General features: G+C 35.9%; 1 protein-coding gene across 6 annotated transcripts in view; it reads right to left on the bottom strand.

Moving 5' to 3' along the window:
- Positions 1-4,808: 4,808 nt before the first annotated feature.
- Positions 4,809-20,407, bottom strand: part of RPS6KA5 (ribosomal protein S6 kinase A5) — a 68,932-nt gene continuing 53,333 nt past the window's right edge. For all 6 annotated transcript variants that reach the window (XM_084208473.1, XM_084208475.1, XM_084208478.1 and 3 more), the window contains 7 exons: positions 20,033-20,166; positions 16,892-16,985; positions 14,534-14,704; positions 10,996-11,187; positions 10,237-10,396; positions 9,086-9,249; positions 4,809-8,126 (listed from right to left, as the gene is read on the bottom strand). In XM_084208473.1, coding sequence (XP_084064599.1) covers positions 7,887-8,126; positions 9,086-9,249; positions 10,237-10,396; positions 10,996-11,187; positions 14,534-14,704; positions 16,892-16,985; positions 20,033-20,166 — 1,155 coding nt within the window. In that variant the 3' untranslated portion in view covers positions 4,809-7,886. The remainder of the gene's footprint in view (positions 8,127-9,085; positions 9,250-10,236; positions 10,397-10,995; positions 11,188-14,533; positions 14,705-16,891; positions 16,986-20,032; positions 20,167-20,407) is intronic.

The following is a 20,407-nucleotide window of genomic DNA, read 5'->3' as shown; positions in this document are numbered from 1 at the left end:
AGAGTGCTTGTAGGGATTCAGGTGAAGAGGGAGACCCCTCACCGTCTTTGCACAATAACAAAACTTAGACACACAGTTCAGCTAAATTCTAAATGTGATCCAGATTGTAGTTTAATCTCTACCTTAAACTCATAAAAGAAAATCTTCCTAGGCAAATTGAACCTCAGAGGCAAAGATGTTTTCCTATTCTTTTGATTTATGACAACAGTGTCCAGAATAGTATTAGGGATTTTTAAAAAATAGTAATTATATGTTTTTGGAAAGATACAACGGCTTTGCACTTCATTAGGGCTATATTTTTAAAACAGAAAACCAGCCATGTACCATTTTTTTACTATTCTTTAAGGGTAAGAATAAAATACAATGTCATACTGCATTCAAGCGTTCGCTTTTTGCAGTCAGTGACAGACAAAACTATTTGCCAGCTCCATTGCCAGACCACCAGAGGGAGTCGAAAGCTACATCCAACTTCGGAAAATTTCTAAACTCGTAGGTACCTTAAAACATTGACAGAAAACACTGTATAGTGTGAATACTATGACAAATGGTTAAGAAAGTTGCCGAGGACAATGAATAATTTCAGCAGCATCATCAGTTCATTACTATCCAGAGGCAAGAAAAATATTGGTGACAACGGAGTGCTCAGCAACTATTTTTGTTCTGTTTGGAAAGAATGAAAAATCATGCATTTAAATTAGATGTTTCAATTATGTTAATAACTGGAGAGAAGTCTTTAAAAAATCAGCAGATCCAGAGTTAGTACAAAATAGTCTTAAACAAAGACTGGCTCCCCTGGGGCTCATCCTGTGCCTTTGAACAGGTTATGGCACAAATCCTGTGGCTGTGACAGGACTGGCCAACAGGCTGGGCTTATCATCCTTCAAACAAGCATGGTTAGGTTTTAACAGCTCTAGAGACAGGAGCATTCACCTGACATCTGGTTCCACTAGTCTTCCACAAGTCCTGAGCAGTATTCTAGAACACAGCTTTCCTGTATTTTCTTCACCACTGTATTCACAAAATTATCCTTTCTTCTAGTACTTTTCCCATCAAATTCAGAATAATCCTCTGGACTCACTCCAAGAATCCTCATTCATTTTCTGAATGTTGGGCAAAATAAACCAATTCAATTAATTTTCTTGCTTCTTTATAAAATTCTATGACAAGGTTTTGCATGTTGGCATGACAAAGAATTTAGAGAGGTGTGTATTTGTCAGAAAGAAAATTCCACTGTAATCTGTAGATAACTGGCATTAAGGAAAAAAGGAATCAATGTCCATAATGCTGTATTTGCCACTTGAAAACGGCACTGTTTCCAAGAAAAAACGTTGTCAGGTTAATCTCTGTGGGGTTTTTTTATTCAAAAAGATTTTAACTGAATGTGGAAATCATTGGTCCTTCAAAAGCAATGGTGTGCAACCAGAATGTCCTGTAAATTACAGTGAGGGAAAGCACTCAGCATTCCCTTCTTCCCATTTCTTTCCCTCTCCCCACTCCCTGCCCACACTGACACATGAACTAGAACACCCTGTTCCTCTCACTGCAAATTAACACAGCCTGCTCCTTTATAACCAGCTGTCAGAATCTGTCACCAATTCATTTTTTGCCTTTACAGCTTCAAAGGTAAAGGTAGAAATTACAGATGATTTCTTCTACTAGGACTCCAGCAAAAGTTTTTAGCTGGAAAGAAACAATTTTGCAGGTTTGTTTCTCTGCAGGGGAAAGAGATCAATACTGTTAAGATATCTGTAAACATCCATATTTGCTGCAGGAGCATCTTAAGATTATCAAGATTGAAAGCCAATGCCAAACTTTTATTCATTTTTGTAATCCAGATGCACGTTAAGATTCAAAGCCTGTTCTCACTTGGGCCTGAAGTAGATCTCAAGTCTTCCTTTTAATTTGACAGCATTAAAATTTGAACTGACCAGCCACAGCTGCATATCAACGGGACTAACATGGTGATACATACTAAGCAGAATTTTATGAACACTTAAAAGCAGCAGGGACACAGCACCTTGAGCTCTAATTTGTAGCATCCCTCTACAGTGAACACATGACCAGAAAGTGAGATCCTGTTCCCTCAAGCAGGTGTAGCTTCAAGAGTAACTGCCACGTACAGCGGAGTTATCCGCTGAAAGGATGAGCACTCCTCAAGGAGACACCTGAGAAAAGCTTTGAGGTATTTGCTGGTTTTGGGAATTGAATTTCTCTTCCCCACTGCATATTACTTTTCTAGGAAAAGAACCATATGTACTATTGAGTGAGCATCTGCAGACCATATGATGATACCTCTATAAGCAGTCACGTCGAGTAACTCAGGGACAAATTTCAATCACTGTCCCCTCTCTGCAGCATCATCTTTAGATTTTCCCTTTTCTTCTCACTTTCCTAAACTCCAAAGACTCTAAACTTGAAAGCTTTTTTAGCATAGCTGAATGTCACACAAAATCACCCCTAACTTAGATAAAATGTACTTGGCTAGACATAGTTTTACCAGCAAATACCATTAATGTATATGCATATTTAATGGTTACCTTTCCAAGCAGATTTATTTTGGTTATTCACAAGGCCTAATCCTAAATCCTTTGATTTTTCTCCTGCAAATAGACCTTTGGTCATAATCATACTAAGACAACTACATATTTAACAAAATAAAAAAAAACAACTAGGGAACATCAGGTGAACATAAATGAGACCAATTTTTAGATTCGATGCAGGATTTGTTGACAAATATCTTTGTGTTAAGAAAGCTGTAGGAAGTTTGCAATCAATTTGCAGTTTCATCTGTTAGGTTTTTTGGCAGTTCCTGAAGCAATTAAAGAAGAGTTCTGTTTTTCTTTCTTTTATTATTGGCATTTCAAAGGAAGTTAGCAGACTTCTGCATGACTCTTGTAAATACAGTTAGATTGGTTGCCAATTTTTTAAAAGCAATTTTACATGTGAATAATATGGATTCCTTTCTACCACTGAATAAAGTATTAGTCAGACCAGCCCATAACATCTCTGCTTAAACACTTAAAATTGTTTCCCAGCCAGTTGCTGTCTTCCATTTCTATCACACAGAACATGAAGGTTGTCAAAATACATGTTTTTTTTGAAATTTACATTACTGCAGGTCTCTTGCATTTCTCCATTATGCAGTTTCTGGGTACAACAAACAACAGACTGTTTCAGCTGGTCTATGTAACTGCAAGCATAACTTCATTTTCTACTGCACATGACAGGAATCAGTCTGGGTTTTCTTTTCTACACAGGTGTTCTGAACATTCAGAATCTATTTAATATGTGATACATGAAAATGTGTGATGGCAGATGAGAGCTAGTGAACCGCTCTGAATTTCTTCTACTTTTAGAGAATCCAGTGCCTTGTGGGCCAAAGGATCAAACTGAGAAGTGTTTCTCACTAGCAGACAAAGATCAAAGTACTTTTATCTCTTTACAGCTGAAATACCCATGTTATATTCTGTTCTCTCAATCCAGAATATCAATCCAGAATATCAATCCAGAATATTGAGTCAACTATCTCAGCTGAAGGAAGGCAATATTGTGTTTTGCCATGTAAAAACTGTATTTTGAAAAACACTGTCACTTATGGGGGAAGGAATAAAAACCATTAATTTAGTAAAAACACCTGTAATGATACCAGAGACATTACAAATAATTTCACTATGATGAACTAAATCTTATAAAGCTACACACACACATTCTCAGGGACCTGCAAAGGTAGGAAATATGTTTATATTGGACAACTGGCAAGAAAGCTTGCAATTCATTGTCAGTGAATGACACATGCACATGGAGATAGCCAGGGGAAAATTACCCCTGAAAATATCTGCCCAGAAGCTTCTCACCTCTGACTTCCTATAATCTTCTTCCTCTTCTGTGGCAGCCTTATCTGGTCCTCCAAATCTGTGTGAGCCCAGAACCCATTTTTAAAATACAAGCTCCCTTATTCCAGGCATATTATTTTAAATTGAGATCTAGACATGCAATCCAGCATGTATCTACATGCATGCACACAACACATGTACAGATTATAAGATGCTTGTGCAACATTTCATTATAACCAACAACCACATTTTCTGCTGAGAATTATTCTGTTCTCAGATGACTGAGAAGGGATACAGCTGTGCAGGAGCTGTTATGTTGTTCAGAAAAGTAGCCATGAAAAAAGGCTGAAAAAATTCATCCATCAGCAAAGCAAATTTGAAGTCTCAATCCATTCTGTGATGCAGTACATGATCCCCCTCGCCCCCAACTGTTTAATGAAGAACTTAATAGGGTTTTTTTATAGCAGTAAACAATACATATGCCAAATACACTGATTCTTTTCCTTAAAGTATAGAAATTTCACTAAGCCAGAGGAACTGTAAGTTATGTTCTTTTCTTTGTACTTCTCTAAATCCTTTCACAGAATTACCTGCTAATACTAGTATTTGTGTTTCTAAAAGCATTACAAAGAAATGGCTTTACCAGATACTGAGTACTTTGAAGATTAGATTAAAATCCACACTAATTGAAATCTCTACTCATTAGAAATTTGACTTTTCACACAAATCTGCCTACAACATTGCTGACATCGTTGTATTTCTGACAGCAGACAGATATCATTACCACACATTAAAGCTGATTGAGGCATAGCAGCACTGTGAAGAAAACTTAATCCAAGAAAACACATAATTCACAGTGTAGCATCCCTTCACCAAGACAATATAAAGTATTTATAGTACTAGTGAAGATTAACTGTACACTTCAAATTTGAACCAGTGGTCTGAATGTGAAAAACCGAGCCCATGGTTCCAGGCTGGTCAACAGATTAAAACACTGTTCTGCCAAGAGTAAATACCCTCCTGCAGGGACATCAGAACAAGAAGTAAACTTATTCTTGAGCTGCCTAGTCTGCAACTCAAGTTTCAAAGTATCAAGGTGTATGTACATCAGCAGTTGTTTATGTAATGCTAATCTAAAAATTCAGACAGCTTAGTGTCAAATCCACGTCCTCGAAAGCTCTGTTACCTGGAGGCAGCAGGCAGCCATAAACATTTCAGCCACCCTGGGTAACTGGTTCAAAGCAAATACAAGATGACACCTAAATGTACTTAGCCCTGCCCAAAAGAAATACCCTGGGTTTAAATTTTTATTTAACAACTACCGTGAGAGCACAAAGAGGACACAGAAATATTCAGCTATAAAAGTTGTCTTTGACACAATTGATGTATTCTAATAACTTTAGTCTCACAACAGTCTCTCAAAACCTGTGTAGAAATAAAGATACAGCCATTATCTCTAGCATTTAGTATCTTGTGCAAACATTCTTGTTGTTTCATCAGTTTGTCAAGAAACAGTTTAAATTTTCCAACAGGGAAACAACATTTCCTAACGTCCCGTGTTCCTAACATTTAAGTTCTTTCAGCTGGGTCACAATATTCCAAATCCACCTGGTGTCCAGCAGTTTCTTACACTTAAATGAAATCAGACTGAAATAGTTTTTTCTTGTCCTCATCCCGAAGACAAGTTCTACGAACTCCTCAAAGTGCAAACTTTATAGGCAACCTGTTCTCCAATCTCCCAATTCACTTACCCTGTCTGCATAACAAGTATTAATGGTGGATTGTTTGTTGTATTTACAGCAAGTTTATTTGGGAGAGGAAAAGTATTCTTTTACAAATGAGCCATGTTCACTATTGAGATATACTTCCAAAGAGAGCATTCAGAAAGCAAACCTGAATATATTACACTGACAATTATTTTTCAATACTTTAACATAGGCCACTTAAAATTGGTTGTGTTATTAGCACATAGACTGATCTTTAAATATACTACTTCTACATAAACAGTGCAAATCTCAATATTCACATCAACCTGAAATTAATGCTGCAATTACTGTTGACATTCACATCAAGAAAGTAGTAAACTATTTCACATGAGCAATTCCAAAACCTCAGAATGCCATTATTAATATTAAAGAAACACAGAACAAACATGTTGGGCTTCAAAGCCATGTTTTGATACACACAATCCCTGTAAACATGGATTTATTGTATTTGTCAATACTGATATCTGATATAATTCTATAAATAAAACCACTGATACAAACTATTTCTATAACCTTTTTTTTTTTTTGCATAGGGTTTGGATTAAGGTTACTTTAGGATAGAGACAGCTGTTAACAAAATCCTCTGGTCAATTTGTCTTCCATCACACAAATTTAGGCATATGACAAGGAGCCTCTCTGACTTCAGTGGAAACTTACATATGTAAGCATTTGCAAAACTGGAGTCATTTTTAGCACTTAAGTTACCCCTAGTCATTGAGAATACAAGCTATAAAAGAGCTCTCCATAAATTTATAAAATATACTGATTTAAAAGTTTATGCTGATGTTTCTCTAAGTCACATTTATGATTCCCAACAGTTATGTACATACTATACTATCACAGTAGGAAATACTTCACTGTAGAACACCACAGTGAACAAGTCGTGAAGCACAGTGTTCAATATAATTTCCCTTTAGTATTCCCAGTGCATAAGTTGTTAACATCTACACTACACAAGGTGCCCAGGTCTAGTATTTGTTATATACAATGTAAAAGCAAGATAGAAAGAGCTTTGCATTTTACAGTAAGGAATGAAAACAGTGGGTAATATACAGGGATTCACTCCTGCAAAGTACAGAATTCTCCTTCACTATGACCACGACCACCACATATGGTGGATTTCAGGTCATTCAGCCCATTAAAACAGTGCTCAGCACCTTGTAGGAAGAGAGATCTGAGTGCACTTTATTCTAAAACATCTCCTTTGGATGTTATAAAGTGCAAAAAGTAAAACATATATTCTAATATTTTACAGTCACTATTAGACTGCCATATTTGCACAACGCAAAATTCAAATAACTTGGTATGCATTTTTATGGACCCTATAATAACAAATGTTGAAACTGGAGTTTTCTCATCTTTAAAAAAATCTTAGTATTTTAAAATTATTGTGTAATTATAAAAAGAAAATATAAATTATAATTAAATCTTGAAATAGGTATTTTAACACGTGGCCATTTTCCAAAGCATCAAATATGAAATTTAATTTTCTCTTATAGCATTACATTTTAGAATCTTTAAAATCTTTTAGAAGTTAATAACTTCAAAAAATAAAAGTTATTGTATCACAGTACTAGATATCTCACCTTATCAGATATTTTTTACCCTATAAGTGTTTAAAAAAAATAAATAAATTTTAAAAAAAATCTAAGACTTCTATTCTCAGTTGTTTAGAACAAGATATGTGGAGCTATTTTTTAAACAAAGTAAGAGTTCCATAGTGCTTCATTTTGATCTTAAAATTCAAAAGAATGGGACAGATCATAACCATAAATTTAAAAGGCTTTAGAGTACTGTACTGCTTTGGTGCATTGTACCAATGATAGTTTACATGCTTAAGAACCAAATTCTACAATATTCTTCACAGAGCTGGGTAAGAGCAGAAGATCCCGAAGTTCTACATATGTTACAGAGCTTTCCTTTCTTTGAGCAGTGGGGAAGGAACTGGGAGGAAGATTGTGACACTGAGGAACAGTCTTCTTCCAAGCAGTACCATGAGCAGCACAGCTACTTACCTGGAGCTTGGCTGCACACCAGTAATGTAGCCCTCAGAGAATACAATGCTGGTTGTATACAGTATTACACTATATCCAGTGATACCAAACAACGCGAGAAGGAAATGTATGGAAATACAGAGCTAAAAAGATATGACTAAAATACATTTCTAAAGCAACAGAAGTCTTCCTGTAGCAGCCTGTAAGCCACAGGGAGGAAGGGCAGGAGAAGACAATACAGGTACTGCCAAGTCTGTAACCACTGAACTCCTCAAGACAGGATATTCTGCTGCTCAGTCGGAGAACTGGAAGATGGTTTCCGGGTTATTGCTGTCTGTAGGGTTTGTGGGCTGCAATGTCTTTGTGGGTGTAGTTTTACCATGAGAATGAGAGGAAGAAGAATGGGAACTTTCACTGGAGCTGCTACGTGTCTCTGTGCTTGTACTCGTTTTTTTCATTTTCCTTCTTTTTGCAAGAGGTGCCTTGTCCACATTCTGGAGACAAAATCCTTCCCTTTTATACTTGTTAAAGGCCTGTTTCAAAATAAAAGTTAATCTAAGTTTTTCAAGATATTGAACACATTTTACTTATTGTGAATGGTCTACGGTACATCACAAGATAAAATGTAATTCCTTACTAATTCCTACTGTAGCTGTAACAACTCTACCAGCCCTTACAGATACATAAGAGCCAATACATAGCATTATTGATTGGCATCTTCCTCTTCTTGTTCTTTTCTGTTTAGAAGTATTTTTTTACTTAGCCTTAACCAATTTACTACTACATTTTCAGAAAGGACACTGCTAAATTAGAGTTTTTCTTTCAGCCCAAATTATGTTGCATTGTCAGGACCTCTCCAAGAAACAATTACTTTGTTCTTCTCTGCTTCCTAAAAAGCACCCACAAGCATTTCAGCATAGATCTGCTCAATTTTGAGTTATTCCCTGTAGAGGGGATCATGAGAATCAACACTATGTTTGCAAAATACAGTTGCAGTTCAAATGATTATAATAAATATACAAGCAATAGTAGACAAGCAAGTCCACTAAAAAAAGCACATTTTTACATGATGTAAAAAACATGAACTATGTATATTCCAGAAATTCTACTTCAATTTAGTAAGCATAAGGACAAAAAGTCAAACAGTTACTTAAGTTAAATACAAAGTTTTGGGTTTTTTAAATAAAAGTTTGAAGACCTTTTAATAGATTTCGCTAAGAAATAGAATACTTCTAATTGCTGTTTCACAAACAGTACTCAATGCCCAAATCCTCATGAAAATAAATATCTCCAAGAAATTTATGCTTGCTTCATCATTCCCATTTTCATGTACTCTATCAGAGATGTTATGTGGAAATGTTATTGAGGAAAAAAATCCAGCTATAAGCATGTGCTGAATTATAAGGACAGATATGTGTAGTTTTTAAGAGAAAACATACACAAACCTAGATAACATATTACAAAACATAACAAAAAATTTCTCAGAACTTACGTGGAAAGTGGCTTTGACATATGTGTGCACTGCAGCTCCTGAAGAGCCTAAGTTATCAGGTGTCATTAGAGGGTTGGATGAGAGCTGGCTGCCATCCTGAAGCCACTCGTTGTATCTCAGGCTGGACATTTTAATCCTTTTGTTTGGATCCACTGTGAGAAGTCCTAATAGAAACACATTACATTCTTTAAACCTGTCAGCTATTTATCTTCAGTCAATAGAAAATGCAAATATTTCTTAATAAAATCTCATGCATTGCTGTGATAAGTAACTAATGTCAATATTTATCCTAGATAAGCCAATATTTATCTTAGATAAGACTCACACAGTGTTATACTATCATCCTCTCCAGAAGAATCTTAAAAGCAAAAAATTTATATTTAACTGTTTGATAACTCACATCTCTCTTCACACAAACTCAGAACTACCAAATTATTTCTTCACTTTAAGCCTGTCTAGGATAAAGTTCAAAAGAGTAAGACTCAGATTCCCTGCACAATTCACTCAAGTCTGAATCTGGAAATCCCTACATTTTTGGCAGAAAAATTCCTTACAAACCTGCTTCTACAGAAATTCAAAACTCCATCTAAGTAGCATTAAGGTAGGTATCTAGCTTATGATGAAAACATAATTAGATGCTCAAAAGCTTAAGGGAACCAAAGCATGGCAAATGTCAAGGAAGTAGTTCAGAAATACAGTAAGTAGTCTTTGTACAAGAATTAAAAAATAGCCAATGGAAAAGAAACAGTAATAAATTCATTTTCTGCAAAAGCTCAGCTTTTAAGACCTTTATCTCCTAAACTGTTTTGGTTTTTTAGAAAAGTAAAAATAACATAATAGAAAAACTCTGCTTTTAAATATGTTATAAGAGTGAGTTCACTTTTTCTAAAGCTCCTCAGTTCCTTGTAACCCCACTAACCTTATCAGCATCTTACCATATTAGAAAACCCTGCTAGGTGTACAAGCAATTTTTAATGCATTCTGATGTGTCCATAGCTACTCACTGCTTGTATTAGAGGTCAATACACAGCTCAAGCTGTGCATATTGCTCTGTCAGGTTAGACACTTTGGAGCATCCAGATATTGTATGGTTCTCCAAATTTATCTTTTAAAATAAAAACAATGTACATTAAATACTTGTAAATACATACCTCGAATTAGTTCTTTAGCCTCTTCAGAAACATTTTTCCAAGCCTCTCCTTCAAAGGAAAATTCTCCCTTTTTTATTTTCTTCATAATTTCCAATGCACTGGTACATGTTAAACTTCTGTCTTGAGACTGAAATGGTACCTGCCCTGACAGCATCGTGTACTGTCACAAGAACAAAAGCAGCCTTAGGAAACACAGGGTATTTATAGACTACTCTGCTGCTCAATATAAAGGGCTGTTGTTTGCATCACCAATGCTACACAGTAAAACTTGGCCTAACATTACTTTAAGGCTATCAAATATTTAAAATATAGAAGACTTCCTATGGAGTCCTCATTAGAAAAAACACTAATCTATTCCAGGAAGCTATAAACAAAATATATTTCTACCCCATTTATATCCCATGACACTAATTTGCTGTAGATCAGAATACAGGTTGATTTCTTCTCTGAACTGAAAGTGTCAGATTATATGGATGCATGTAAAATCCCCTAACAAGCATTTACCTTTTTGAGAAGCTGACTGTATCAAGTAATTTTTCCATTCTCAAAAAAGTTAAATTTTATTTCCTACTTGCTAAAAAAAATTCTGCTTCTGGAAAAGATCTGTCTTTGGAACATATTATTTGTGCAGCAGTACTTTCACCTCCCTTGAATTCAGCATGTACCCGATTTATGTATGAAATCATCTCCAGTCCCTTGCATTTTAACAAAAAATAAATACATGCAATGAAATTATAGTTAAAAACCTCAATCACTCACCAAAATGACCCCCAAACTCCACAGATCACAAGACTCATCATAACCATTGTGATTCAAGAGCTCTGGGGCAGCATAATGAAGAGTAAAACATGGAGTCTTAAGAGGCTGATTATCAGGTGGTTTTAAACGAGCAAATCCAAAATCAATTATTTTTATTTCTGAATTATCAGTTTCATCTGTAAATAGTAAATTCTGAAAAGCAAAGACAAAAATCAATATTAGCACTGGGTACAAAATTGGTTATAATTATTTTGCTACATCTATCACTACAGAAAATTTTCCATTATCTAGAGGAAAGGTGAACTGCGAGACACTGAGGGAAGAGAAAAACAGAAATAACAATACTCTGGATTATAAGAAATGTGACATGTTTACCTGCCCCTGCATATCTGCAAGTCAGGGCAGTTCTGAGATTACTAATGAAAATGGATATGTGGCACAGAACAGTAGAGAAAAGAATTCTGGGAACTTTGACAAGAAAAAACCCCTAAGACATCAGCATGTTTGGAGATGGGATAATTGCCTTCTTCCTCAAACAAAAGCAAATCTTCTTAAGCTTCCACTTCCTTCTGGCATGCTGTGAACAACAGCTTTCTTGTGTGGGGGATTCCCGCTGCTCCTTCTGTCTTATGACTGAACAGTCTTTGGTACTCAAGTGGTACCACAGTATTGCCATGAGGACAACAACACACAAGAGTCCTTTGAAAGAGAAGGATGGTGATAAAAAGGTGCACATCGGTATGAAGTGGTGTTAAGAGTGCACCAAGAGCTCAGAGGTTTCACTGAGAGCTGTCTGGCACGGGTGGCAAAGCCAGTATGGATATGTGTTCTGAAAGGAACCTGGGACCAACAGCATTCAAGCACTGAAGGTCACATAACAATCCCACCACAAAACTATTCCTTACACCAAGGCAGAGACATTGGCACAGTAGTCCCTGAGACTTCCAGCTTTACACACTGGAATGTGGCACTTTGGACTTGAGGACAGACAAGCTGTTCTCAGTTTGGAAAATATAAGACAATCCGCTTCTTTTTTTCTGCCCTGAGTATTTGTATTTGCCAAGAAAGATACAAGAAGGAAGCTAAGTCACAGAAAAACTGTCTGAGGCCAAGATGAATTATAAGCTAATTCTACTCTTCCCTTCAGCTTCTCAGAGAAGAGCATCATTTTGCTACTGCCTTTACTGCTCAATTTATGAATGCTAGAAAAAATCTCAATATTAGAAATCCTATAGTCCTACCTAACCTTGCAATACACAAGGTGAGTGACTCACACAAAGTAATTAATTTCAAACTCATTAGCAAGGGTAAAACATGATTGCTAGATTGCCAGCAGATCAATAAGGAGAACCTGAGACCATTCATTATGGACAAAAGAAAATAGCTGCTACAAAATAGGATTTTAGTATTTTTGCTTTCTGTACTGCTGTTATAGCTTAATGCACATTCAGAGAAGTCAGTTTTTAATTGTTGTGCAAATGGATCTACAGGAAGCCTAATTACAGCAAAAATATTCATACAAGGATAAGTGATTAATATAATAGGTTTTTTCCTATGGTGATGTTATACAGTTTACAAGTAAATAAAGAATGAATAACATTGGTTTAAAAAGACCTTTCTTATGATAAAAATTAAATTGGTTATGCATGGAAAGAAAGGTAAAGTCCAAGTATCCTACACCAGGTTCAGGTATTTCTGTTAATGAGGCAAATAAAGTGTGTTTCAGAACTCTCCCATCCCCCAGATATTATAGTTATATTTCACATATATTTTAGGATATATAAACAACATTCTCACACACTTGTAATGCATTGCTGTAATACCTTTAGAACCCAGTTCACAGATTTATGATCACAGAAAGAGTCCTCAAATACTCTACTGAGAAGTTCCAAATACAGTTACATATGCTACACAAACTCTTTATTCCTATGAATTCTCTATTTTCTATCCAGTACTTTTCCTCTCTTTTGTAGACCAACATATGTGATCTAATTAGTACTGATAAACAGAAGTCTTCCAGTCCATGAAATTCAAAGTCTCACTCTTCGTTACATTTAACCAACCAGACTTTTAAAAAAATTATTACCAGTAGCACATTAGATTGCAAAGTTATGCAGCAAAAAAATCTGACTGGAATTCTTAGAAAAGCAAGAAGAATTTCCAATATATATTTTTACAGAGAAATGCACTAACCATATCTATACTAGGAAACTTGTATATCCCATACTAAGTTCATGTCAGAATCTAAAATAGTAACTTTCAACACAAGCAGGAAGGAGACAAGCAGCTTAAGTCCAGCTTTGTGGAGGCAATGGATTCTGCAAGCTGTTTGCTAACCCTTCATTACTTGACTTCCCAGACTTCTGTTTTTGAACATAATGTAGAATTGAAGACTGCCTAACCTACCATGCAGCTGAAGCTCTGCTTTACTGTGCCTTTATATTCAAAGTGGAAGTAAGACTAAGATGATAAGAATAGAAGAGAAAAAGAGGGGTTGGTTTCATCCTTTTAATAATTACTTGTTTCAAAAATGCTTTTCTTACCCTGGTACTCTTGGAAAAAGTTTCTCTGATGACTTTTTCAACTCACACATTCGAATTTCAAAATAGTCCCTCTTTAGCGGTTTACTTAGAACAGGAGCCCAGGACAGAGACTCTTTCAAACTCATATTTTGGATTGGTTTTCAAAAGCAACTAGCAACATCTAGAAGACTTCTTTACCAGTTGAATTGGAATTACTATAAAATAGCAAGTCTTTCATATCACAGAAAGTATGTTACAATAAGATAAAACATCAGTAGGAATGGTGGATTATTTTTTAACTCCAGCTACAAAAGGAGCAGCTATTTCCTGGGGTATGATGGCTGTCATCACCCTACAATAAACATCCTTACTGGATGAATCAACATTAATCTACACTATTTTCAGGCTTGAGAAAATGTACATCCCGACCCATTGCAAAAGCACCCCAGAAAACCCTGGTTCCAGGAAGCAGAACAAAGCCAGTGCTCAATCTATTAGAGTAAACTGAATCATCTAGAAGGTACGATGTTGCTGCACAACAAAAATATCAGAAAGGCAGTTACTGAAAAATAGATATTAATAAATTGCTTCTTTTGGGAAACTACTGAACTCACTGAATTCAAATCACACATCTTAGTGCTCATTTCATACTTAACTGGAAAAGAAGTCCTACTAAGGAAATTATGATCAAACAAAAGATGGAAATGTACAGGCAAAATACCCAAGCAACCTAGCTCTGCTTATGAACTGTTTCACACAATAAATTAATGGTAGCGAAAAATGTCCCCATATAGGCAAAGAATGTTTTTGAACAAGTTAAGAGTAGAGATTGCTTACAGTTACTTTAACCTATGAACAGAAAAATATCTACAGAATTTCCTAAATAAAAGTGGTAATTTCTAATTAAAAATACAGAAGTAGAAAACTCTGTAACAAAGGCTGGAGAAACAGAGGTAAATTACATTCCAGACGTTCAATAACTTATTGTCTAAATATATATATACAAGTCACTATACCTCAGGTTTCAGATCTCGGTGGACTACTCCTACATCATGCATATGGCTCACGGCTGAAACAAGTCTGCGCATAATGTGACTGGCTTCCGTCTCACTGAAATGTTTCTTTTGCTGAATACGTTCAAGCAATTCCCCTCCCTTCAGCAATTCCATTACTAGGAATGTGTGAAGCTGAAACAATTAAAAAATAGCATCTTAGAAATTTAACATTGCAAACCAACATTCACTCAGGTGCTATTCTGACAGGTTCTCAATGTTTGAAGAAATAGCACTGCTGCTTTGGAAGACCAAATAAAAGCACCAAATCTCAGACGGCATTTTTCCCATCAATCTTGTTGAGACTGAAGAATAATGTATTCCCCATGTGCACCCATATTTATTAACAAAAATGCAATGCCACCAGCTAAATGTATAAATTTGTAGGGAGATGAAGAAGCTTTACTTAGGTTAACAAGTAAAGCTGGAAAAAGTGAAACTTTTGCTGTTTAAGCCTGTTCTGATATAAGGATATGTATCTATTAATATGCATAAGGACTTAACACTTAAATGTTACAAAATCCTTTAAAAGCACCCTGAAACTTAACCTCTGAAATCAAAAATTATCTGGAACTTGCAATTTTATCCCATACGGAGTAGTAGCCAAAACTACTCCATTATTAAAATTACAATAGATAACTTCCCAAAAATTAAAGAGCATTTTTTAAAATTAAAAAAGCAATGAGTTTTTAGAAGGTTGCTCTCTTCAAGGCAATAAATAAGCAGGGGCTTAGACAACATTGGCACACAGTCAACTGCAATTCAAATGTCTTGCCATTAAACAAACAGCACACTTCTCAGAACAAGGAAGCAGAGTCAGCATTCTCAAAAGTCAATGGATGTAGGCATGCCATGGCTTCTAAGCCCTTCCCTCCCCTGAACTGACAGTAACAAAAGTAGTATTTGCAAGCACAGCAAAAAAGTTCTGGGAAGTGGCCAAGAAATGGAATTCAAAGCAATAGTCAGAAGGTGCACACTTTATATACCAAAGAACAGAAGGAGAGCTATGTCTAGTAGTGCTTGAACGATATCCTCTCCTGCAAATTTTCTTTATGCTTTGGGAGTATCTGACAGGGATGTTAAAAAGGATAAAAAGACTTTTTTCGCTAGAAAATTTCTGGCTCACCAAGAGACTGCAACCCAATATTATATGGTTGGAATACTAATGCGGAATTTCAACAGACTGATATCAGAGCAAGTATAAAACTGGAACTTCATTTTATTAAGACCAACTGCAGAAAGGTCAAGCTAGAAAATTCCCATCAGTTTTGGTCTTCAGAATATTGTGCACAAGTAATCTGAAAGTTAACACCTGGGAGCTACCAGAAGTAGCTAAAAATACAGTGGGTTGATTGGTTGAGAGCAGCCTATTCAGTGGCACAGCAGTCTGGACAACCATTTTTTTAGATTTAGCATATTCATTTTACTCAAAGGAAACTAAAGAAATGTCTTGTTCTACACATGTGCAGGCATACTGTGCATATATGTAAAAAAAGGGTTTTCTTGTCCTTAAAAATTACAGTACAGACACTGTATCCTCCCAGCGCATTTTGAAGTGCTCTACATGAGCTCTCTGCTGGTCCCTGTACAAACAGCATGAGGGGGACAGACTGGGATATGTGGAGAGGTAAGAGACCCCTCGTTCCATTACAAAATCTATAGACCAACATAGAACAACAGAGTAGTCTAGGTTGGAAGGGAGCTTTACAGGACAACTGGTCCAAAACCCTAGCTCAAACCAGAGCCAATTTCCAAGTCAGATCAAATTACTGTTTACTCCATGCTGTGGAGTTTGTATTACATTAAAGGAAAAAGGCAGTTGAGGTATCTAAGTAAACTGATCTTAATAGATTTTCAAATAGAAGCTATACCTTCACATTTGGTAATCTGGCAAGCTATTTGGTTATCTCCATTAACTTACTAATATGTAGGAAAAGATACTACATATATAATCTACATATGCAACATTTCTAAATTAATTCACAAATACTGTTCTAAGATTTATAATGACTCTGGGGGAAAGGTGATAACACATTTCAGTATCATAGCTACAGAAACTGGGCCATGAACACATTGGATGATGGCAAACAAAGACAAAACAGAACAATGAACAGAATTCAAGCCTCTAATTTTTTCACATACTGTTTTGGTAACTGCAAGATTGTTAGAATGCACAATTTCTGCTTCATTTTCCATACTGACTAGACAAAAGACCTAGGAAAAAAGTTGCCTCAACAGTTACAGAATGCTCAAGTCCAAAAAGTCCTTGGGAAAACACATGGCAATGTTTGGTAGGTGCTGATTACAGTTTCCTCAGAATACCTGGTCATGAAAAACTTCATGTAACTTCACTACATTCGGATGTCCTTCGCAGAGTCTCAGAGCTGTTATTTCTCTCTGGGTGTTGGCTTCCATTCTGGAAAAATTGAGCAGTCATTTTGTACCAATTTTACTGAGCAAATTGCACATTCCAAATATTCTTTTTAACTGTTTGCAATCATTATTTTTTTACTATTACAACCACTTGAACACAATTAAATACATATTAAAATTAAGTGGAGAAAAACTCTCCTCCTAACCCTGCAATTTAGACCATTAAAAAACCCACACCCAATTCAAACAATGTTTTTAATGCAACTGCAACTTCCTACAGCAAAAGCTGATGTGATACAGAATAGTTCAGAGCAATTTGACTTCACCTCTGTTACTAACAATAATTGTTAGTTCACCTTTATCTTTGCCCAATCTTTTTCCATTCTCAATGGTGACAAGTACTTCCAAAATGATATGGAAACTACTAGAAAAAGAGTAACATCATCTATATATGAAAAGTGTTATACAAATAAACCCTTAAACAGAGCATTGTAAAAATCTGAAATGGAAGAGATAAGAGACTATTTCCAGAGAAAAATCATTGCCTAAATTCCCTTTCAAGTACTGAAATCTATAGCCGTAAAAAGTGAAAATGGTAAGTGTGATAAAAACTACATGAATGGTGACAGAGCAGAACATTTTTTTCCACTAGTTAGATATACTGATTTACTTTTGGCAAATAATGCCTTAAAATTTCTGCCAAAACTCTTTCTGAGAAAGGCTAATCCTGTATTGATTTAGAGACTGGCTTTACATGCAAACAGATACAATCTCTCACCGTACATTTTCTTAGTTTTTGGTTGACTTTTTTTTCCCTAATTAGGATGAGAACCACAATGAGAATTCTGTGCAAGAGAATTCTGTCTTTCTGTAGGCTTCACATAACCAACAAGTAAACTAAGCTGTTCCACCTGCATCTCTTCTGCTGAAATTTTTTAACTGAAAGTGACTTCTGGTCCTTTAAGGAATTAAAAAACCTGACTCACAGAGTCTTTCCCCCTAAACTACTATCAGAAGGAAGTAGACCTTGGAAACAGCTGAAAAAGGTTCAGTATCATGAGCACTCTGAAGTTTGTATGTGGGTTTTCCTGAATATCTCCCCTCAGTAAATAGTTACCATCTCAGATTTTAAGCAACCTTGTGAAAAACAAATGGGATGCTCTAAAACAGTAACTCAAGCAGGTTCACATTGCTTCAGTGGTCAACAGACATACAGAGAAACCTAAAAATGTTGGCTGGGGGCAGGTCCAGCACTATTAAAAAAGCAGCAGAACTGTTCATCTGAGCTTTCACCTCAAGTATCATGAAAAGGTTTCCCTAGATGTAAGATTCCCTTTTTGGGCATGTTTGCCTGGTAGGAATGAAAGACTGACTTTGAGGCAAAGAAGTTCCTAGAAACTTATTATACTTTTCCTTTTAGTAAGATTTAGTGGTGTGATCCTCAGAGCAATATTACTCACAGATTCTAATTCAAGTTGGTTTTGGCCAACTGTTCAGAGTGTGGGTTTACTGCTAAGTCTAAATACTGTACAAACATGCTGAGTCTGCTCACACCCTGCAATCCTAAAAAAAATTCAAAAATCTCTGTGTACAGATCACTTCTTACGTTCATTTAGCCTGAGCCACCAAGATGAAGGAGAAAGAGCAAAAGAATATATGAGTAATATAATTCAGGGACATAATTTCTAGAACTTAAGTTCTGGGGGAAAAGTCAATACTGGTCTGCTCACTTATCCAGAAATAAAATGCACATTATGTTAAGATGAGATGGGAGCACTAACCTACAGCTCTGCTGGTACCACAGAAAAAACTTCTGAGTGTAGACACATGGAAGAGATCTCCACATTAAAATACCCAAGTAGGTGTCTACCACACACCACTTAAGGTGTCATTATAATAAGAAATTCCCATTAATCCATCTTATAGGGTGAACTACCTCACTGTAACATACATACCTAGAGTAGGATTCAGTGGCCTAAGCATAGGAAGAAGAGCCTGGAAGATGACATCAGCCATGAAGACATCTACAAAAAGGTAGCAGTCACAAGACTGATGGGAACCAGAGGACAGAGAAGACACCAACAGATGCTAAAATGGCCCTATGCAGATGTCTATGTTTAAGTTACTGAATCCCACTTCTAGTGCAAGACAGTTTTAGGCAGGCTTACATTAATTTAGCAGAGCTCAGAAAACTAACTCAGACACCTACTTCAGCTTCTTGTTCTTGAACCTGTCCTATTCAAAAAGCAGATGATGAAATGGCAGACACTTACGTCTGGCAGACAGCTTCTTCTAGAGTCTGGAAAAACAGAGGTACAGCCAAATGTCTTGGGCAAGAGATCACTGAACTATCATTCTGACAGCAGAATGATTCTACTCTCCTGCCAGCATTCTGCAACATACTAGGGATGTACTTACTAATGAACTCTGCAAAATGAAGGCAAAAATCCATCTGCTACTCAAAGAATCCCTTATCTTTATTCTTCCCTGAGCAGAAACTCACAGAGAAATCCACTCTGGAAGAGAACCAGATGGTACCCGTGTACAAAGCAAGTCAGCTGCTTCCATTGTGGTGTTCTCTTAGAAAATCCAGGAAACAGGATACAACTTACAATTCCACAGTTTAATTCCATTTCACACACACACACACACACACACACACTCTTAGATCTGAGGCAACCCACACTGCAGACCATTCCTAAAAGCAGTATCCTAGGCAATCAATTGGGCTGCTTAAAGACAGGGAGCTAGCTAAAGCCTACATTCAGTTCATTTAAGTGTCAAGATAAAAGAACCTTATACCTTTACTTTGTTAGGAACAAAATTAGGGGAAATAATGGTAGAATACAACTAGGAACCACAAAAGTACTCTCTAGGTTTCTTCTTGTGTCCCAACTAGAATAACATTTTATTTCAAAAGACTCTCAGAATCTTTTAACAGTCAAAAGGCTACATTAAGTTTCTGTAGATTCATAGAACAGGAAATAATTTTAAAGCTACTTTTCCACTTCCAAAAATGTAGTGAACATTATTCTACTCCATGGGTGACAGTAAGAAAAGAAAATATTTTTATTGTCTTATAGAATATACCTTTTGCTAATTATTTTTACTGCATACTCTTGGCTAGTTTTCTTGTGTAAGCACTTTCGACAAATGGAAAAACTTCCTTCTCCCAATGGTTTCTCTTTCAGATCCAGTTCATAATGATGATAAAATGGAGAGTCCTGTTAGGAAACTGTCTGTATTTAGTTTTGCAGAATACTTTTAGTATACACAGTCAAACACAAAGAGTAAAATTTCATGAGAATTTTTCATCTATATTTAAAACTGTAAAAGAGCTCTCTTTTTATTAAAACAGAATCAAATTTTACTGAATAAAATGCATAAACATTATTCTAACAATCAAAAAGTAAAGCTTACATTACATTAAACAAACAATCACTAAATAAATCATTACTACTGCAA

This window comes from Fringilla coelebs, assembly GCF_963513975.1.
Source record: "Fringilla coelebs genome assembly, chromosome: 6".
Taxonomy (NCBI): Eukaryota; Metazoa; Chordata; class Aves; order Passeriformes; family Fringillidae; genus Fringilla; species Fringilla coelebs.
The sequence above is the reverse complement of the archived record's forward strand: the minus strand, read 5'-3'. Positions and strand labels throughout refer to the sequence as shown.